This window comes from Apium graveolens, chromosome 1 (assembly GCF_009905375.1).
Source record: "Apium graveolens cultivar Ventura chromosome 1, ASM990537v1, whole genome shotgun sequence".
In the NCBI taxonomy this organism is placed as follows: Eukaryota; Viridiplantae; Streptophyta; class Magnoliopsida; order Apiales; family Apiaceae; genus Apium; species Apium graveolens.
The window spans coordinates 30,191,998-30,214,968 of NC_133647.1; the positions used below are offsets into that span (position 1 = coordinate 30,191,998).

General features: G+C 34.7%; 1 protein-coding gene across 8 annotated transcripts in view; it reads left to right on the top strand.

Annotated features, from left to right (window-relative positions):
• Positions 1 to 11,164: 11,164 nt before the first annotated feature.
• LOC141662276 (callose synthase 3-like) overlaps positions 11,165 to 22,971 on the top strand; it is a 36,171-nt gene continuing 24,364 nt past the window's right edge. The window contains exons 1-18 of one of the 8 annotated variants that reach the window (XM_074469211.1): positions 11,165 to 11,244; positions 11,849 to 12,082; positions 12,830 to 12,930; positions 13,700 to 13,821; positions 13,956 to 14,049; positions 14,222 to 14,332; positions 14,431 to 14,547; positions 14,632 to 14,724; positions 14,798 to 14,889; positions 16,475 to 16,601; positions 18,620 to 18,757; positions 18,850 to 18,926; positions 19,033 to 19,126; positions 19,918 to 20,040; positions 20,166 to 20,283; positions 21,987 to 22,321; positions 22,492 to 22,544; positions 22,627 to 22,687. In XM_074469211.1, the coding sequence (XP_074325312.1) occupies positions 11,887 to 12,082; positions 12,830 to 12,930; positions 13,700 to 13,821; positions 13,956 to 14,049; positions 14,222 to 14,332; positions 14,431 to 14,547; positions 14,632 to 14,724; positions 14,798 to 14,889; positions 16,475 to 16,601; positions 18,620 to 18,757; positions 18,850 to 18,926; positions 19,033 to 19,126; positions 19,918 to 20,040; positions 20,166 to 20,283; positions 21,987 to 22,321; positions 22,492 to 22,544; positions 22,627 to 22,687 (2,052 nt within the window). In that variant the 5' untranslated portion in view covers positions 11,165 to 11,244; positions 11,849 to 11,886. Of the gene's footprint in view, positions 11,306 to 11,340; positions 11,478 to 11,845; positions 12,083 to 12,829; positions 12,931 to 13,699; positions 13,822 to 13,955; positions 14,050 to 14,221; positions 14,333 to 14,430; positions 14,548 to 14,631; positions 14,725 to 14,797; positions 14,890 to 16,474; positions 16,602 to 17,656; positions 17,739 to 18,619; positions 18,758 to 18,849; positions 18,927 to 19,032; positions 19,127 to 19,917; positions 20,041 to 20,165; positions 20,284 to 21,986; positions 22,322 to 22,491; positions 22,545 to 22,626; positions 22,688 to 22,971 lie in introns of those variants that run through there. The other 7 variants (XM_074469207.1, XM_074469206.1, XM_074469210.1 and 4 more) reach the window with 7 other exon arrangements.

A 22,971-nucleotide genomic window follows, 5' to 3' on the forward strand; every position in this document is an offset into this window, starting at 1 on the left:
AAACAGACTCAACCATTGAAGACTGCTGTAAGTGGTTTTAAAGCAAGAGTGGTTACTGGAAAGGAAGCAAGAGATAAATCTGGATTGGGTAGTGCTGATGAAAGAAGAATACAAAACACAACCAATCATCCAATTTCCTTAAGTGAACCAGGTATTGGAGCAACTCCTGAAAGATTGAATCAACTAAAATTTGTACAGATAGTTTACCATACCTACTTGAGAGAACACATCTTGTTGTACTTCATGAAAGATGGTAGGGTTTATCATATAAGGGAAAATGCCATTCCACTGAAGTATTTTGAAGAATTGGAACATGTATTATTCTTACTTCAAGTGAATGACAAAATAACAGAAAGTGCTGCAAACTATTTGAAGAGTCAAATTCAAAAACAGAAAAGGCTTTATTCTGTTAAGTCTGACAGCATATATCTTCCAAAGTACAGAGATCACAAGGGTGATATTGTTAAGATGAAGCCTAACTCTGCTAAGATTATAACTACCTTTCTGGGTTACAAGGTTGTGGAATTCAATCTTGAGTCTGACAAGGCGTATTTGATCAGACTGGATCAGGACATAAGGAAAGCTAAAATTAATGATCTCAGGGCTGCAATCTTTCAAACTGGTGAAGATTCTGCAGAACTTAAAGATGCTAAAAGGAGGATGATTGATGAACTCAGATATGCTGAGAGATGTTTGTTAAAGAACTATCTCAGAACAACTCCTGACATCAGAGAGATCAGAAAGTGAAGTCAAGTCAAGATCTACAACTGCTCAAATTCTGATATGAATAAAGACTGAAGTTGTTATCAGAAGTTAAAGTTGGTAAAGCTTTAAGGACTGTAAGTTGTAGTTATCTAGTCAAATTCCCATGCATTTGTACTTAATGTTTTTGACATCATCAAATATCTGTTAACTTGTATATTATGCTAATTTGCAAGTTGGGGGAGATTGTTAGATATATTTGATAATGTCATGTCTAAATGATTTATGTTTAGTTTTCAGATCTTACTTAAATAGGATAAATCAGTACTTAACTGAAATCAGCACTTATACTGAAGTCAGAACTTAAGTCATCAGTACTTAAGGTTCAGGAGATATTTATCAGAAGATAATATCAGGACTTAAAGGAAATATTCAGATAAGGAAGGCAGCTGATTAAAGGAAAAGAAGATCAAGACAAACGTAAGAAGAGATATGCATGAAGAAGGAATTCTATGAAGAATAGAATACTTGGAAGAAAAGATATCTGATTGATATATTTTAGGAAGCAGAATTATATTCCATATCAATTAGCGATTATCTTGTAACTGTGTAGTATATAAACACAGACATAGGGTTTACACTATAAGTGTTATCATTATCGAGAAGATTATTTATTGTAACCCTAGAAGCTCTCGTGATATTTGTTCATCATTGAGAGAGGACAGTTCCATACTATAACAGAGTTTATTGTTTTGAATAAAGTTTATTTTCTGTTACTTGAGTTATTAGAGTTTGATTTGATTGTGCTATACACTGTATTCACCCCCCTCTACAGTGTGTGTGACCTAACAAGTGATATCAGAGCCTATCTGTTAACACACAAATAGATAGATCAGGACTAGAATCATGTCATCATCATGGTTTTTGTAGAAGGGAGTCTTGTTTTTGGTACCTGTAGTAAAACCATGTTTAAGCAAGAATTCTGACAATGTATCATACCAGGCTCTAGGTGCCTGCTTTAATCCATATGAAGCCTTGAGTAACTTGTAACCAAAATTTGGAAATTCTGAATCTTCAAAGTTAGGTGGCTGTTGCACATACACTTCTTCTTCTAACTCACCATTTAGGAAGGCACTCTTAACATCCATTTGATACACTTTGAAATTTGAGTGTGCAACAAATGCTAGAAAAATTCTTATTGCTTCAATTCTTGCAACTGGAGCAAAAGTTTCATCATGATCAATTCTTTCTTCCTGTGAGTAGCCTTTTGTAACCAACCTTGCTTTGTTTCTGGTAACCACACCATTTTCATCCATCCTGCTTCTGAACACCCACTGTGTTCCAATTACACTTCTATTCTTTGGTGCAGGAACTAACTCTCAAACTTTGTTTCTTTCAAACTGATTAAGCTCCTCTTGCATAGCAGATATCCAATCAGGGTCCATTAGAGCTTCTTTAGTTTTCTTGGGCTCAACTTGAGACAGAAAGCATACATGTAGGCACTCATTAACAGTTGCACTTCTAGTCCTTACACCAGCATTTGGATCACCAATTATTGCATTTGGGTTGTGACTTCTATCCCATTTTCTGGTGTGAGTTTGTTGACTGGTGCCTTCATCATTTTCTCCATTATTGGTATGATTTGTAGATTCTTCTTCTCTTTCTCCCTTGAGTTTGTGCTGTCAAAATCAGGTGTTTGAGATGAGCTTCCATTTTCATGATTCTCTTGTGCTGTAGATTCTTCATTTATTATTTGTTGTGCATTGTCTTCACCTTCTTCATCAGAATCACTATTGATGTTAAGATTTTCAAATATAAGGGCTTCAGCTTCATTTTTATCAAGCCATTCCAAGCCTGGATATTTGTCATCATCAAAAGTCACATCTGTGCTTTTCATTATTTTCTTTTGATCAACCACATAAACCTTGTATGCATTTCTCTCCAATGAATATCCCAGAAAAATTGCTTCAAAAACCTTTGAGTCAAATTTTCCCATATATTCAGAGTTGTCTTTTAGAATGTAACACTTGCTTCCAAACACATGAAGATGCTTTACTATAGGCTTTCTTTTTGGACATGATTGAGTAGGGTGATTTTCCATGCATTTTGTTGATGAGATATTTGTTTTGAGTGTAGCATGCAGTGTTAACAGTTTCTTCCCAAAAACTAGTTGGCAAGTTGGCATCTTGCAATATTGTCCTTGCAGCTTCTACTAATGTTCTATTCTTTCTCTCAACTATACCATTTTGTTGAGGTATTCTAGCTGTAGAAAATTCTTGAACAATGCCTTTGCCTTTGGAGAATTCATACCATTATCACTTCTCAATTTTTTCACACAATTATGATCTTCAGCCTGTTTTTCTATCTTTTTTATATGCTTAATTATGATATGTGGAGTTTCATCCTTAGAATGCATAAACTCTACCCAGGTGTATCTTGAGAAATCATCCACCATCACAAGTGCATATTTATTTCTTGAAGTTGATAAGACATTTACTGCCCAAACAAGTCCATGTGAATAAGTTGCAGAGGTGCACTTATGGAATTCACAATTTTTGACTTGTGACTTGATCTTTTCATTTTTCCTTTCTGACAGACTTCATAAACTTCAATTTGAGCAAACTCCAGCTTTGGCATGTCTCTCACCAACTCTTTCTTGACTAGAATGTTGATTACCTTGTAGTTCAGATGTGAGAGTCTCTTGTGCCATAGTTTGTTTTGCTCTGTGGATGCCTTGGTGTAGCAGCAACAAATTCCACCCTTATTTGTTGAGTCCAGGTCTGCAACAAATAAGCTTCCTTTCCTTGCTCCTTTCAGAGCAACTTCACTAGTTTTCTTGTTGATAAAAGTGCATTCTTCTTTGTTGAATAAAACTTCAAAGCCTTTATCTGCAAATTGGCTAATACTGAGAAGATTCACTTCAAGACCAGCTACCAGTGCTACATCATCAATGACAATATTTCCAGAAACAATCTTTCCATATCCCATTGTAAATCCCTTGATGTTGTCTCCAAAGGTCACCAAAGGGCCAGCGTTCTCCTCAAATTGTGATAGCAGGGCTTTATCACCTGTCATATATCTGGAACATCCACTGTCAATGATCCATATGACCTTATTCATTTTGCCCTGCACACAATGAGTTTTAAGTGTGTTTAGCAACCCAAACACTGTTGGGTACTTTCTTCTTGTTAACTGATCTAGCAGAAGTAGAATGAGTTGTTTCAGATAAAATAGAGTTCAGTGACTGTTGTGCATTTTCCCTATTTGTTGTAGACCCAATTATTATTTTTTTGAGGTCCACTCTCAACTTGTGGCAGCTCTTCATCACTTTCAAATTACAGGAAATACAATCAAACTTATCACAAAATGAGTAGGGATCATTTGTATTTGCTTCATTGTATTTACAGGTTCATTCAACTAGCTTGCTTACATCCTTTTTACAAAGGTGAGTTAGGTGATTCACAGAGTCATATTTCTCACATTTCTTTCTTGGAGCATCTACAACATAAGCAAAATTGTTTCTTTTGTTTATCCCAATTTTCCCATTTCTATTTTTCTTCTTCTTTCTTGCATCTTCAGTTTTGATTTCTTTGACAGGTATCTTGGTGATTTGGTTATCCATGAGATTTTCTTCAGCTTTGGAAGATTAAGTTGCATTTGTAATTTTCTTCTCATTGTCCTCATCTGTAATTTTTTGCTTGATAATCAACTCTTCTTCACTGAAGTATACTTCACATGCCTTGAACATGGGTGAACCAACCTTTTTCAGCATTGCTGGAATATTTCATTTTCTGTTGTTTTTCCTTTGTCACCTATGTTTTTCTTTTTATTGTTCAAGGCATCATAATTAAGACCAATAGTAATATTTGCACATGGCTTGTTTTTCTCATGGTATTGTCCAACCAACTCAGATGCATTCTTGAAGGACTTCAACTTCACTTCATTTTTCTCTAGTTTTTCTCTTAACACAACTTCAATCTTATTTGCACACTTGAGCTTGTTCTTCAGGTAAACATTTTCTTGTTTTACAGCTTCAAGCTCCACTATCAATAATTCAGTTTTCTGTTTCCCATTCTCAAGCTTCTTATTATCTTTGTCAGTCTGCTCACTTCTTCATTAGCAGCCACCATACTTGTATGAATGTGAAACATTTTTGTGCTCATCTTTTCAACAGTTTCCTTATATTGATTCACATTTAAATCAATGGTGGTAAGAGTTGGTACCTGTGTTTTTGATGAAGAGGACTCTCCTTGCTCCAAGGCTATTAGTGCATAGTTTCCAACTTCCTCATCTTCATCATTGTCAGAGTCATCTCAACTTTTACCTCTGCAATATAGACTTTACTTTGCTGTTTTTAGAAGAGCTTCATACTTTGCTTCCAATTCAAGATAAACTTTGTCTTTCTTTGCTTTCTTGGGTTTCCTGCATTCTGTAGCAAAATGGCCTAACTCATCACAGTTAAAGCATCTTATCTTTGATCTGTCCACAGATCCAGTTTTGTAGTCATTTTTGCTATCAGATATGTACTTCCCTTTTCCTTTCCATCTGTTGTCTTTGTTGAATGACTGTCCTTTACCCTTGAAGAACCTTGGCCTCTTCACTCTAATGTTAGAGAACTTTCTTTCTAGATAGGCCATTGATTGATCTAACTCATCAAGTTCATCCAGGGTGTAGAACTCATCTTCTTCCAGTTCCAGTATAACTTGTTCCTGTGAATCATTGATTATTTGCTCACTTGTTGAGGTAGCTGGAGTATGGGATCTTGGCTCATCATTAGAGGTCTGGCTTTCATTGACAATTAAGACACTTGAACCATCTACAACATGCCCTTGACCAGATCTTAATGATTTCCTTTGAATCATTTCTAGTTCATATGTTTTCAAGATTCCATACAGGACTTCCAGAGTTATTCTGCTCAAGTCTTTCCCTTCACTGATTACTGATATTTTCTGTTCCAAATGGTCAGGAGAGTAAGCAAAAATTTCAAGTTCACTTTTTCAGCTTCATAATATTTATCATGAAGCTGCAAGTCATTAATTAGCTTGTTGAACCTTTCAAACACATCAACAATATTTTCCTTTGGCTTAGCCATAAAACCCTCATACTGTGAAATCAGTATTCTTCTTTGATTTGACCTAACTTCCTTAATTCCCTCACACAGTATCTCTATCTTTTCCCAGATTTGTTTTGCAGTGTCACAGTTGACAATGTTGTTATACATTACATTGTCAAGTGATTCTATTAAGATTAACGACCAGCCACTATCTAGGGAAACTTTTTCTTTCTGAGTCTCAGTGTATTCTGCAGGGTCCTTGGGAGCATAATGAGCTCGGATAACCATGTTTCCATCTGTAGATTCATCAACTGTAACCATAGGAATGAAGGGCCCATTTTTTAGAATCTGAATATACAGTGGATTGGCCATTCTGATAAACAACATCATTTTCTTCTTCCATAGAGTATAGTTAGCTTTGTCAAAAGTAGGGATTTTGATGCTACTGATTTTCTGTGTATTCATTCTTCCAATGTCTTGAATCTGTTTACTTTCAGATTTTGCTCTGATACCACTTGTTAGGAAATGAATAACACCCAACACACATGGGGGGAATGTGTTTTTATGTATTTTTGTGCTTTTCTTGAAGTATTATGGTTTGAACAAAGTAAATGTAATCTTTTACTAATATGTGTTAGTACTGAAATTTAAACAATCAATAACAGTGAACACAGATCTTTCAAAACTCACTTAATTTTATATTGAAATTAAGAATGTTTTGCTATAAAATTTCTAGGCTCTTTGTTAATAAAGAGCTTAGCTTCTTCTTGAGAGAAATACAAGATTTTCTATCTAAATTTTTACAACTAACAAAGGACCAGTGTTAACTTTATATTTTAGTTAACTACAGGTTTATATAGTGTATATAAGACATGCTATTCACTTTAGTAAGCTGTCACTAATCATTTCCATTTTGGGAAAAGTATAACGTCCATTTCTGGCTTAGCATATCTTTGCACCCTGTGTTAACTTTGATCTTCCTTTGTCAGTTAATCTTCACCATTGATCTTGCACATCCTTCAAGCTGCTTTTTATAGACCTGTCAATCCAGCTGGTTGGATTGTTTGTTGATTGTAAATCTTGGATATTGAACTGGTCTGCAATTTGTACTTTGAGAATTTACCTCGAGATCTCAAGTTAAGCATGTAGAGATCTTGACATCTTGATAAGTATATTGACTTATCGAGATCTCTAATTCTCCATAGTAGATTTGACTTGTAGAGGTCTCTGAGTTCTCTATAAGAGAATTTGGCTTGTCGAGATCTCTCAGCTTCATGTCTTCACTTTGACTTGTCGATATCTCTGAGATCTCTAGTGATATTTTGACTTGTCGATATCTCAGAGATCTCTAGTGATATTTTACTTGTCAATATCTCTGAGATCTCTAGTGAAGAAATGACTTGTAGATATCTCCAATCTTCATGTCTTCAATTGGCTTGTAGATATCTCTTTGAGTTCTCTAGTAGCTTTCCTGACTTCTCAATAAGTCATTTGGAGTTCTCTCAAATGACTTCTCTATAACACTAAATCTATGACTTATAGAGATCTTGACTTATAATATTTTTATCAAAATAAATTTATTCAACTCCAAACTTCTTCATAATTCTTATAGAAGGCATGATCTTCTTGATCTTCTTCCAAATAGAATTCTTAGGCTTGATATTGTTTAAACAAAAAGACTCAAGTCTGCTCTTTGACATTTTTACAGACTTTAAATGTTACAATACAAAATGCAAACTAAGATTACAATACAACTTACTTAGGATTGTCAATTTGACATAGTCTTGTTAAAATACATGCATGTCTTGTACAACAGAAAATGCACATCACTCAATAAACTCTATTCTTTCTGAATCATCAAACTCTACCTCTATCAAATCTGTTAACAAGAGAATAGTACCTAACACTGCTTTGGTTGCTAGACACACCTAAAACTCATTGTGTGCAGGGCAAATGAAAGAAAGTCATATGGATTATAGATAGTGGATGCTCAAGATATATGACAGGTGATATAGCCCTGCTATCATAGTTTGAGGAGAAGGCTGACCCATTAGTGACTTTTGGAGACAACAACAAAGGTTTCATAATGGGATATGGAAAATTGATTTCTGGAAATATTGTCATTGAAGATGGAGCACTGGTAGCTGGTCTTGAAGTGAATCTTCTCACTGTCAGTCAATTTGCAGACACAGGTTTCAAGGTTGTATTTAGCAAAGAAGAATGCACTTTTATCAGCAAGAAAACTGGTGAATTTGCTCTGAAAGGAGCAAGGAAAGGAAGCTTATTTATTGCATACTTGGATTCAACAAATGAGGATGGAATTTGTTGCTTCTACACTAAGGCATCTGTAGAGCAAAGCAAATTATGGCATAAAAAGTTGTCTCACTTAAATTTTAAAGCAATCAGCACTCTAGTTAAAAAGGAGCTTGTGAGAGATATGCCTAATATGGAATTTTCCCAAGATGAAATCTGTGAAGCTTGTCAAAAAGGAAAAATGAAAATATCTAGTCACAAAAGTAAAACTGTGAATTCTATATGTGCACCCTTGCAACTTATTCACATGGACTTATTTGGACCAGTTAATATCCAGTCAATTTCAAGAAAAAGATATGCACTTGTGATGGTGGATTACTACTCAAGATACAGATGGGTAGAATTTAAGCACTCTAAAGATGAAATCCCACACATCATAATTGAACACATCAAGAAGATTGAGAAACAGGCTGAAGGTCAAAATTGTGTGAAAAGATTAAGGAGTGATAATGGTAGAGAATTCAGGAATGCAACCTTAACTGAATTCTGCAAAGACAAAGGCATTGTTCAAGAATTCTCAGCAGGTAGGACACCTCAATAAAATGGAGTGGTTGAGAGGAAAAATAGAACATTGGTAGAAGCTGCTAGGACAATACTGCAAGATGCAAAGTTGCCAACTAGTTTTTGGGAAGAAGTTGTGAACACTACATGCTATACTCAAAACATATATCTCATTAACAAAAATCTTGGCAAATCACCCTACTCAATCTTATCTAAGAGAAAGCCTATTGTGAAGCATATTCATATATTTGGAAGTAAGTTCTATATGTTAAAGGACAACTCTGAATATGTGAGAAAATTTGACTCTAAAGTATTTGAGGCAATTTTTATGGGATATTCATTGGAGAGAACTGCATACAAAGTCTATCTGACTGAACAAAAGATAATTATGAAAAGCACATATGTTACTTTTGATGATGACAAGTGCCCAGACTTAGAATGCCTTGATGAAAATGAAGCTGCAGCCCTAAAGTTTGAAAACCTCAACATTAATTGTGATTTTGATAATTAAGCTGAAGTCAATGCAAATGACAAAATAAATGAAGAGTCAACTGAACAAGTGAATCATGAGAATTGAAGCTCATCTTATGAACCTGAATTTGATAGCACAAACTCAAGGGGGGGGGGCAAGAGAAGAAGCTTCTGCAAGTCATGCCAATGATAAAGAAAACACAGAAAATTCTAGTCAACAAACTCACACCAGAAAGTGGGATAGAAGTCACACTAGAGAAGCGATAATTGGTGATCCAAATGCTGGAGTAAGGACTAGAAATGCAACTACAAATGAATGTCTACATGCATGTTTTATTTCACAAATTGAGCCAAAGAAAATTGAAGAACCTCTATTTCATCCTGATTGAATATCTGTTATGCAAGGAGGGATAAATCAGTTTGAGAGAAATAATGTGCGGAAATTGATTCCTGCGTCAAAGAACAGAAGTATAATTGGAATAAAATGGGTGTACAGGAACCAAATGGATGAAAATGGAATTGTCACCAGGAACAAGGCAAGGTTTGTTGCAAAAAGCTACTCACAACAGGAAGGAATTGACTATGATGAAACTTTTCCTCCAGTTGCAAGACTTGAAGCAATTATAATTTTTTTTTGCATTTGCTGCACATTCATATTTCAAAATATATCAAATGGATGTCAAAAGTGCCTTTCTTAATGGTGAGTTGGAAGAAGAGGTTTATGTGCAACAACCACCTGGCTTTGAAGATCCAGAATTTCCAAACTTTATATACAAGTTGCTCAAAGCTCTCTATGGACTAAAATAAGCACCTAGAGCCTGGTATGATACACTGTCAGATTTTCTACTTAAACATGGATTCACTAGAGTAACAATAGACAAAACACTCTTCTACAAGCTTCATGGTGGTGATATGATCTTAGTTTAAATTTATGTGGATGATATCATTTTTGGTTCTACTAATGAAAAGCATTGTCAAAGGTTCTCTAAGCTTAAGCAGAGTGAATATGAAATGAGTATGATGGGGGAACTCAGCTATTTTCTTGGACTTCAAGTCAATCAAAGAAGTGATGAAATCTTCATCAGCCAAACTAAGTATGTCAAAGATTTATTGAAAAAGTTTGGTATTGTTGATTATTCACCTGCATCTACACCTATGTCTACAGCTATAAAGTTGGATGAAGATAAAAAGGGCAAAAGTGTAGACATTAGAAGCTATAGAGGAATGATTGGATCATTGCTTTACTTAAATGCAAGTAGACCATACATCATGTTTGCAACATATCTGTGTGCAAGATTTCAGGCCAATCCAAAAAAATCACATTTGATGGCTGTGAAGAGGATTTTCAGATACTTGAAAGGGACTCCAAACTTGGGATTATGTTATCCTAAGGGAACTGGTTTTGAAGCTGTTGGTTACACAGATGCAGATTTTGCTGGATGCAGGATTGACAAGAAGAGTACTAGTGGAAGCTGTCAGTTTCTTGGACAAAGACTTGTATCCTGGTATAACAAGAAATAACAATCTGTGTCAACTTTCACAGCTGAGGCTGAATACATAATTGCTGAAAGTCATAATTTCTACTTCTTCAATTTTTCTGAGATTGCTAGAAAGTCATCTTGATTATAGTAGTTCCACAGTACTCTCATTTCAAAGGAGAATGTCTTGAAAAAGTAATTAAATTTTTGATATTTAAGAACTTGGATTTGTAGCACAATCTATTTGATTTTAAATAAAAATCAAGTGAGTTGATAAATATTTGTCTCTTATTACGGTTAATTAATTATCATTATAAAAATATCTTGAAGTGTTAAATTTAAAATAAAGCCTGAACACTTGGTATAAATTTTCTTGACAACAATTAATAAGGTTTTAAGCAAAAATCACGAAACAAACGTTCACCCTTGCGTCTGCTTTTAATACCGAACAGGGAAATTCTTTCTCCAAAATTTCTTACCTGACAAGAGACCCATTATACTAAAAATCATCAAAATTTAGAAAGTTAATTTCCTTGGACAGTACATCTTGGGACCACTTTCCCAGTGTGCATTATTTTCTTAAGTTTGTTAAATCAACCCCCCCACACGCTCTCACAAATTCACAACATATATTACAATCGCGTGTCGTGTGTGACCAACGCTCTGCCCTATTGCATGTCAACATTTTAACACTATTATATTCTATTGTTGTGTAAGTTTTGTAAGGTAGGCGAAGCTCTCTGAACTCTCACTTTGGTTCAGTGTCCTAGCATCTTAACTCTTTTAAGTAACTCTCTCTCCTCTCTCTCTCTCTCTCTCGATATACATTTCTCTCTTAAGTCTCAAGTTTTATTGTGTAAGTTTTGAGCTGGGTATTTTTCTTTTACTTGTTCTTGACCAGAACAAGACAAGACAACAATAGAATTAATCTTATATAATCTCTCATTTCTCACTCTTAAGTAAGTTCACTCCCTCTTTCTCTACAGAACTGGGTATTTTCTTGATTGTAACAGAGACAATATTAGAATTACTATTTACTATATTTCATTTCTCATTTTCCCCAAACTATTTAAAAGTTGTTAGAATATTCTACTCATGAAAAAGAGATAAAACATTCTACTTGTGTTTTGTGTTTTTCAAGTGTTTAAATTCATAAAATAAGAGGGAAATCTTGTCTTGTCTGTTTTTGTATTAGCAAGCTCAATCACATTTATTTACTCAAAACTATTATCATTCTTTATGTTGAAGAGGTTGAGATTTTGGTAATCAAAAAGTTGAGATTCTTGTGCATTGACTTGGGTCAATTTTGATTCTTGATGGGTTTCAGCAGGTAGCTAATGGGAATTTTAAGTTGTATGTAAAAGAAACATGGATTACAATAGAAGGGGGTCTGATCAGCAGCAGCCGCCGCCTAGACGGTTGCTGCTAAGGACTCAGACTGTTGGTAATTTAGGGGAAACAATGATGGATAGTGAAGTTGTGCCATCTTCTTTGGTTGACATTGCGGCAATTCTTCGTGTTGCTAATGAAGTTGAACCACATAATCCCAGGGTTGCTTATCTCTGTATGTTTTACTTCCATTTTCAGTAGTGCTTTACTCATTTTGCTTGCAGCTCACATGTTTTACTTAATATATTATGCTAGGTTGAAATTATTGAACTTTACTATGCAGCAGTAACTGTCATATTTTGAGGTTTGGTGATATTGTTATATTTGTGGGTCCCTCTAGATGTACAATTTTTACTTGGCAACAATAGAATTCCGGGGATAGTTACACATATCATTGCAAGGCAACTTCTCCGTCTTAAATTTTTTTAATTTTTGATCAAGTATTAGCATCATTCTAGAGTTTGATATTCAATGAACTGAATCTTCTCAAGTTAAGACGGTTAATGATGTAAATCAGTGGTTCAGGAGTTGTAACCTAGCACAGAAATTCCGAATGAGGAAAGGTGAAAGGGTTACCATGGCCTAATGACATGTGGACTGGAATTAGGTATTGGGATGATTTCATTCATGTCCAGGGAGGGTAGGGGCATAAATTAAAGAAGTTAGCTGCACTGTTGGAAATCTAGTTGTTCAACTTAATATGTTTTTACCCCACTTAGGCATTTTGATAATGAGTTGAGGACCTGAGTCATAAAAATTTATGTTTGTAAAGAGATCTTCAACGATTTGTCAGTAGTCTATCGTTGATGCAAAAGTTGTTCACTATAATAAAATCACAAAAACCACATATTATCCAAAATTCATTAATAGTAGGTACGTTGAGTCCCTTTTGATGTATGTGTCTCATTGGAGCTGGTGGCAGGCCGATTCTATGCCTTTGAGAAAGCTCACAAACTAGATCCAACATCAAGTGGACGTGGAGTTCGCCAATTTAAGACTGCGCTTCTGCAACGTCTAGAAAGGGTATGCAGTTTTACTGCTTGCTATGATATTATCATGTGTGCCTTTTTGTTGTCTAGTTTACTATTTTCATCTGTTGAGTCACTGGTATGCGTAGAATATATGCGTAGAATATAGGCTTGATATGGTTTAATTGTATAAATGGAGTACATGCTAAATAGAACTATTGTGATGAATCAATTCCACGTTGAGACTTCATAGGGTAGCCAAAATTTTTATCTAAATTATTATCTACATGACACTTGGCAGTGCTGTTTGTAAATTCTCTAGCTGGATCTACACAGGTTGAGGGTGCTTGAAGGCAACTGGTTGTTTTACTAGTTGGTCTTAGACGCGTGTATATATATTAAATAAATACTTATACTTTACATAATTGTAGCTTCCCAAAAACATTAAGCGTTTGGAACAAAAGGTTATTGAGCATGGTCTTAGGCTTGCCATTACCTGGAGGTCATTACCTGGAGGTCTTAAGTCCGAATCCGATATTTTCACTTCAATATGGTTTCTGATAGATTATTGTGCCAAAGTTGGATTCCTACTGATGGATTCCGTTCCATAATCCACTTAACCTAATTTGTCTTGCAGTGTTATTATTATCTTGATCATATCAATATCAGGACGACATTTGTAGATCTGATATTGGTAGCTAAAATTTCTATTGTTGCTTGTTACTTTGACATTTGTTTGATCAAGCTGCTGATATTGTATGTTTACTTTCCTTTTCAACATTTATATCATAACGGTGTTATCAAGATACCTCCTTTGCTGTCAGGAAGATAAAGCAACATTAGTAGGAAGGAAAAAAAGTGATGCTCGTGAAATGCAGAGTTTTTATCAACACTACTATGCTAAGTACATAAAGGCTTTGCAAAATGCTGCTGATAAAGCAGATCGGTAACTATGCATACTGCATTTTTATCCTTACAATTTTTTTGATTGAATAAAGGGTGTGGCTGCACTATTATTCTTGCTTCTTTATTTTATTTAAAGAAGCCTCTTTCTTCTTGTTTTTTATTGTTTCAATTCAGTACTCGGCTCACAAAAGCGTATCAAACTGCTGCTGTTCTATTTGATGTTTTGAAGGCTGTTAACTTGACAGAATCTGTTGACATGGCTGATGAGGTGTGTTACTAGAAGTATTAGTAGTGGAAATTTCAGATATGTGAACTTTATATGAGTTATTTTAAAATGAAATTGAGAAATATTCAATTTTGAGAATAATGATCTGTGGTTGTAATTCGGCCTATAACATGTTATGTATTTGTTATTTTTGAATTTACAACATTGTGTGTAGATCATTGAAGCTCACAGTAAGGTTGCAGAAAAGGCAGAGATATACGTACCATACAACATACTTCCTCTCGATTCAGAAAGTACAAATCAAGCGATTATGAGATATTCAGAGGTCCTCTTTTTTGGGCGTGTTTGTGTCTTTATGTGTGCTTTTAGCTTCCTAGATGCAAGAACTTATGCTATTGTACTACCTTTTGTGTTTCATTTCAGATTCAAGCTGCTGTAAAAGCCCTTCGCAACACCAGGGGTCTGCCTTGGTCCACGGACAAGAAGAAAAAAGAAGATGAAGATGTTCTAGACTGGCTTCAGGCTATGTTTGGCTTTCAGGTTGGCTATTTTCCTGTGACCTTGTGATCTGTTTACAGTCATATAAATGCGTGATGCTAATATCATGTCAAATTTTTTTTACAGAAAGATAACGTGTCAAATCAAAGGGAGCACTTGATTTTATTGTTGGCAAATGTACACATTCGGCAATTACCAAAACCAGAGCAGCAGTCTATGGTATGTATTTAAATACAAAAGCATGGGCATGCTATCTATTCCTGGAAATTTTATTATAAATTTTTTATTTCAGTTGGATGATCGGGCACTTACAGAAGTGATGAAAAAGCTTTTTAAAAACTACAAAGGGTGGTGCAAGTATTTGGGTCGCAAAAGTAGTCTATGGTAAGTATACACTCTAAGGTTCGGAGCTTTCCTCATCCATTAGATTCTATCACTTGAAAGACTCTTAAACACAGGTTTCAGCTTTCCCCTACACTTATTTCCACTCAATAGTCAGCGAACATGTTTGTTTTACGGACTAATGTAAACAGAAAATAAAGGTTTGCTAAAATATCTCCTATCAAACGATCTGTGAAGGAAAATGAGACTAAATCTCTATGTTAGACGACACAAAAATTCCCCGGCTGACACCCCTTACCCAGACAACATAAACCACCAAACACCCCCCCCCCCTCACTCAGACAACATAAACCACCAAACACACTCCCCCCCCCCCCACCCCCGCCAGCACTCACCCTCACTCGTAAGAGTCGACAAACAGACAACATAAACCACCAAACATATAACACACAACTGTTTTCAAAGACTAGGGGTGGGAGGTTTCGAGCCCGTAACCTCTCTCTAAATCGAGCTGCGATACCATTTTAAGTAACCAACACATCTAAAATCCTAGGGGGTTGGAGGGAGGTCTCAACTGGATCATATATTATTCCACAATTGCTATGGAAGAAAAGTTAAAAACTTCCTTGGGAGTATTCAACTTATTAAAGCTATATACTAACACCCCAAGACAAGAAAAGTTTTCAAAATTCCTGATATTTGAAAGAAGAGTTGGATTCTACAATCATTTTTTATAGAAAGTAATTGCTAATTTCTGTTGCACATGAACGTCTTTAATTTCATAGATTTGAAGTCATTGGACAAAATTGATTTCTTGAAGGGATAAATGCAATAAAGGATTGTTCAGATTATAGAGTAATAGATATAAGATCTTTTGAAGAACATATGTTGCATTTACAAAAAACACTAAATTTACTTATCTGTTGTGGGAAAAATAATAAAAATTGTTTAGTTGGTACACAGGTGTACTGATGCAAATTCTGACAGATTCGGAAACGTTTATTCATGAAGGAATAAGGGGAATTCAGAAAAATAAATATCTTTTCCTAATCTGTTAAAGATTGTGGAAAAAGATTAGATTACCTTATAATAATCGGGAAATATCATACATATCCCAAAAATCATGCAAACCAAATATTTTCCTTGTTTTAGTTCCTATAAGTTAGTGGTTTTTCTTGGAGGCTACTCCAGATACCTATATATGAATATTCTAGCATTGTAATTGGGGAGATGAGATTAATATTAAAATACTATTCTATGCTTGAGTGTGAGGCTTAAATTTTCTGGGTGTGATGCCTGGATCCTAGGTGTGAGGCCTAGTTATCCTTTTCATTCTTTCCTATTTGTAATTCAGAATTCTGTTCATCAATATTTTGCCATCTACTATAACATTTTACTAAGATCCTGCATCATGTCCTCAAGGTAGAGAGGAAAAGAGATAAAACTCGACACATACTAAAGACACTTTACGGTTTAAATTGCATACTTCCCCATAAATAGTGAATTTGTTTTTTAACCACAGTTTTGATACAGCGAAATATACTAATATGACCAACTTATCAGGAAAAAAATTCTCACGGTTTGGTAAAAAACCTTGAATTCTTTTGTTATTTCTCTTTGCTTGCAGGTTGCCTAACATTCAACAAGATGTGCAGCAAAGAAAGCTGTTATACATCGGTCTTTACCTTCTCATATGGGGGGAGGCTGCAAACTTAAGATTTATGCCAGAATGCCTTTGCTATATCTATCATCATGTATGCACTGATACATGGCTCCTTTCATGTAGTTTGTGCTTAGATACTAGCATCAATTTCTGTCGGAGTTTTTATGACACCTCTGGTACCTGACAAACCCTCTAGCTCGCTATCGGAAAAAGTAGAATTTTATAAGTAGTCATGCTTTATAATAGGTCTGGTTCCGTGGTGCGTATATTATGATACCATTGGGACAGTGTGTCATACATGCTAACAAAATAAAAGTTTACCGTATAATGAATGATTGTTCCTTGTCCTGAATCACGAGATTTCAGGTTTTATTCATTGGATGAAATTCTGTATTGTTACAGAAGGACAAGAAAAAAAGTCAATTATTTTCTTGACGAGTAAACGAGTCGTATTTTGTTCATTAATTTGAATGAGGATCGTTGCAGTAAGCAGAAATATATTATATGTGGTATTATATTGATCAAAATAGAATATTTGCACTTTGGACAGAACATAGAGACCAAGTTAAGGTCTCTCTATATGATTACTAAATCGATAAGATTTGTTTTCTATAAAGATATAGCAAATAAGTAGAGTGACAGACTAGAGACCCAACTTTATGGAAACTTAAACTAGTTCTTTCCCAGAGTGCATCTGTTTGATCTCGATCATTGTAATACTTTACTTTTTTCTCCCTTCATTAGTAGTCAATCTATCCAATATTGTCGAAACCTGAAACTAGTTTTGGAATTCGAAAGGTGATGTTGTTGACCTTCGACCTGAACATTGGACATGCTCAATAGGAATGCATTAAGGAATTATTTGTTCTTAACAGACACTTCTCTCTACTGCCATACTTAAATGTTGGAAGTTTGGTCGTATGGAATAGAAATGGTTGTATGGAATAGAAATGCTTGCAATATAACTTAATGGTATCATAGGAAAGTAGTAAGCACATCGTTAATGCTTTCAGACAAAGCGTCTTTAAAAGATTACCAAAATAAATCCTCCATATCTCTTTAACCAACACATGCTCAGGAATTGATACAGTTAAAATTTACTCTGGTTTGTTAATTGACTCCAAATGTTCAAAAATTGTAATACAGTTCTCCTCGTGCTCTGAAGTCTGCAAGTTAAAGCTACTTGATGACTTCCTCGGATAGATCCTGAAAAGTTGTAGTGGTTAAGGTCAGTGTTTTAGAATGTCGTTTAGAAAGTGGATTTTTCATTTCATGGCTATGTTTTTTGACCTTAGTACCTTACAACTTTTTTCAATTAAGCTTGGACCGGATATTGGATATTTTCACATATAAATTCAAGAATTCACTGGGGGGGGGGGAGAGAGTACTTGAAGTAGTTACTAAATAGTATTTATAATTTTGAACATCTTCCAAATCTTCTTTGCTATACAGAGCCAGGGTTATTTAATGCACAGCCTAGCATGTCTACTCCTGTGAAGAGAAAGAGAGAGGGAAGGGGGGCTCCCCCCATACCATATTTTTCAAGTGGGATTTACCAAGTATTGCTAGAGCATTGTTTTAGTTAGGAGTCATGAGTGGTTGATACAGAAGCATTATATATTAGTCCTTCAATTAATAAGCTGTATGAAATTATATTTTTCTCTGACTGGCTGGTACTATCTTCTGCCAATTTGAAAAACTAACAATTTTACAAAATAATGATATTTTAGCCGAGCCGATACTCCTCTTCTCCCGGTAATATCAGGTTGGGAATTGAACCCGAGACATGTGTTCTTGAGTATTTAAATCTCAGTAATTGACTTATATAAAAAAATCGAGTTAAGTAATAAATATTCGTACTTGCAAGTATCTATACATATGTATACATGGGACAGTTCATATTTTATTCTTTTTTATTTTCACAAATTTTAGTGTACTTGTATTTTTAACAATTTTTTTATAAATGTAATATTATCTTTATCACCATAAGTTGAATAAATGTGCACCATAATGTTTGTTGAATTTATGTGCACCATATATCTGTTTTTTGAGCTTCAGGCACCCATTTTTTGTAATATAATCAGTTTTTCTTGAAACTGTATGGAATAGATGGCTTTCGAACTGTATGGTATGTTGGCCGGGAATGTCAGTCAAATGACTGGTGAGCATGTCAAACCTGCCTACGGTGGGGATCATGAAGCCTTCCTAAGGAAAGTAGTAACTCCAATCTACAATACAATAGCAAAGGTTGGTTCTCTGCCAAGTTACTGAGCAAATTAATATTCTGTTGTTGCCTGCTGTTTTTGGTTAATGTAAATATTATTTGTGCTTTTTTACAGGAAGCTAGAGGGAGCCGAGAAGAGAAATCCAAACATTCCCGGTGGAGGAATTATGATGATTTAAATGAATACTTCTGGTATATCCCGTAACACACATACCCACCCACAAGTTCATGTATTTTTTTTGATAATTTGCAAGTTCATATGTTTACATTTTTTTAAGAAAATTTCATGAATCTGTAGGTCTGTTGACTGCTTTAAACTAAGCTGGCCGATGCGTGCTGATGCTGATTTCTTTTGTCAGCCTATGGATCAGCTCAGCGCCCAGAAAAAATTTGTATGTATTTCATAATTTTCATTTAAGAATGATAGTTTTTGGATTTCTTTTATGACATTAATGATAGTTTTTGGATTTCTTGTATGACATTACGCGTTTGTATGGACCTCACATTCAAATTAACCAACAAATCCCAACCTTTAGGAACTCCAAAATGTAGCCTGGAATTTTAAAAAACAAACTTATATCAGTGTAATGTATGTGTAACAGAAATCAAAATTGTCTTGCTTAAGAGTTAAGATTTTCGTTACTATGTACAACTTGAAAGAGTCTAATCAAACTAGGACAGGGAAGGGTCATATGCGGGCCTCAAATTGCTGGTTTCTGTATCTAACCCCTTTTGATTTTTTTTACGTCAACCGAGTGTTATTGTTGACATTCAAGAAATTATATATAACTAGGAGGATGAAAAAAATATACTAATGTGGCAGATGCTGTATGTTTGCTCAATACATTCTAGTTGTGAAACAAACCATGCTATAAATTATTCTAATTGACAGAGCATAGGATTAGATGGTAGGATCTTGTATTTATGAATTTCAGTGCGGTGGAAGACAGAGAAAACTTTACAGATGCATTTCACAATCTCTACTGATTAGAGAATATACGATAGACAAATTATACATCAGCAGGAAAGTGTGTTAATGGTTCTACATTCTATACTCAAGGAGCTTTCTTTTGTTTTCTATAAACATGCACAATATTTTCATATCTTTATATATATATTATCGTTAGAAAGGATTATGGTTTGGTTGCGGTTTCCTTCTTATAGATACATTGGTGGCTTTCAGGCAGAAAGACAAATTTATAAGGATCGATGGAAGGCAAAAATTAATTTCGTTGAGATACGTTCGTTTTGGCATATCTTTAGAAGTTTCGACAGAATGTGGAGCTTCTTTATATTGTCTCTGCAGGTTTGTTGAGTACATATCTTATATCTGGCCGTTTCAAAATCTTTGCAGGTTTCGACCGATAATTTCGACGGAATTTAGTTGCAAATGTCTTATATATATCATCTGAGAAATCAAATTTCATACAGGCAATGATTATAATGGCTTGGAGCGATTCGGGACAACCAACTTCAATATTTGTGGATGATGGGTTTAAGAAAGTGCTGAGCCTGTTCATTACAGCAGCAATATTGAAATTTGTTCAAGGTGAAGATGTCCTTTAATTCTTTCATTTGTCATAAATTTTCTATTTTTTCATTCATTTTGCTCCTTGACAAAGTATCTAGTGTTCTTCCAGTAATTCTGTTTTTTGAGTTTATCTGTCAAATCTCCTATCGTGGTGGCAGCTTTATTTCTTCTGAAGTAGGACTGCGACTCTTCTTAATAATTTAGCTTTTCTTATATGTAGATTGTATCTGTAGGGCATTCGGACCAAGTCACTTTTAATTCTCGAGTATCACAATGATGCTCAAAGTAGTTAAAAATGAATATTCATATCACACAATATCTTTGATTTTATGATATAATAAATTGTACTGTTTACGGGCATGATAATTGGCCCCAAGATTTATGATATTCATATCACACAATATCTTTGATTCATGATATAATAAATTGTTACTGTTTACGGGCATGATAATTGGCACCAAGATTAGTTATCCTCAAGTTGCAATTCGGGTTTTAATAATTTTGTATCAGGATAAAAAGTTCTAGCATTTTGCATCCGTATGGATATCGGTATTTATGAATCATATGGTTCTTAATCTCTGTGTTTTCCTGGAAACTCAATTTGCAATAACCTTCGCTACTAGCAAATGCAGTACCATATGACATCTTAAAGCTTTATAGTCATCTAATGCAACTGAGCCAAGTGTCAATATATTTTTTAAGTTGCTTGTAATATAAGCATTAAAGATATAAAAAAATGATCCTTGTATGCATCTATCAGGGAACTTGGTGTAAAGTAGTTTGGTAAGTTGGTATAACTACAAGTAATTAAAATTCCTTTGACCATTGTAGACATTTATATTTAGAAACTTGGTGTAAGCTCTAGTGTTTTTTCTATTCACTAAAAATTATACGTACCTAGTTCTTGGTTTTAAAAACAGCTTATATGCAAGAAAATCTATATGCTTTGTTTTCATGACTTCGGTTTTTTTAATTTTGTTATTGGTCCGAATAACTTCCATCTCTTTCAGTCAAACATAAATATATATATATATCTTTAAGATCGGTTCTCATTTGAGTCTCCCTATATATATATACACTAATGCTAACTACTTTATATCTGTTAATCAAGCATACCAACTCAACACACAACAAATTGAACATTGCTATTTTATCGCGGATACCAGCTTTATTTATTATAGATTTTATCAGACATGCAACACATACACAACTCAACTTAGGGGTACAAACATTGTCACTCATAATTATACTGTTCTAATAATAAAACTTGTAGAATGAAAAATGCGGAGAAAACGACCAATGAACATAGGGATATATGTTTAGCAGTTTAGGTATATATTATTAGAAGCAAACTGAAAATTAAAACAAAGAGGAAGCTTGGGCAAGATTTCCAATACCCAAAGCAGACAAAGGGTATGTAGCTGCTATTGAACCACACTACCATTTAGAAAATAAATGAAATACCATACTCATTTCTAATGTCAAGGGTGGGATGCTGCCCATCCTTCCCACACTGCTCTCCCCACCCCTGTTGGTATCAGTGAGTAGTAGAGGCTTCAGTATAGTAAATGCTATTCACACTTGACCAGTCCAATCACTTACTTCGTTGGGATTAATATATTGTCAGAAGAAATTTACTACTCTTTAAGAAATGTCCGCCTCTGTATATTGCAACAATATTTGCTATTAAAGTGACCAAACAATTACTTTTCTTTTCTTAGCTGTTCTTGATATTATTATGAGCTGGAAAGCATTACATAGCATGTCAGCGCATGTGAAGATAAGGTACATTCTTAAGGCCATGTTTGCTGCAATGTGGATGATAGTATTACCTGTGACTTACGCCTACTCTTGGAGCAATACCACTGGACTGGCACAAACCATAAGAAGCTGGTTTGGGAATGGGCAGAGTTCACCTTCTTTATTCATAATGGCAGTTCTTATATACCTATCTCCAAACATGCTCTCCACATTGTTATTCGTGTTTCCTTTTATCCGCTTGCGTCTAGAGAAGTCAAATAATATTATTGTCAGCCTAATTATGTGGTGGTCTCAGGTATATATGACAATCTCCTCAATATATTTTTTATTACAACATTTTGTAGCTCCTGTATCAAACATTATATTGCGTATGAAAATCTATCTAAAGGCTCTTGTTTTTTGATTAAGAATCATCATGACATTTTACTAGATTCCACTGTTTCTAATATACCGATTTTGTTGTAGACTCGGCTGTATGTTGGGAGGGGAATGCAAGAGAGCACACTTTCTCTAATCAAGTAGGAATGCTGTAATAAATTCAATTAAGTCTCTGTCTCTGATGTTCAGTTGTTCTTCCTTCTAATTATTACTTCCTTTCAGGTATACTACGTTTTGGGTTCTTCTTATTTTCTCAAAGTTGACATTTAGTTACTACGTCGAGGTGATCATGCTATCTGTTTACTTATCGTTTGTTAAATCTATTAGTATGTTACTATAATGTACTAATAGATGTGGCAACTTACTTTTTTTGCTGTCTAGAATGGACCGTGATATGGCCGAGATTACTTTTTCCTTTCTTACAAAAACATAACAAGATACCTCTCCATATTTACACGGAAAGGAATCCTGATCCTAGGGTATGATTAAATTAAAGATAAATAAAGAAATTACCTTCAGCGAACATCAAGTTGACCAGTGCAACCATTACCACTGCTTTGCACAGTA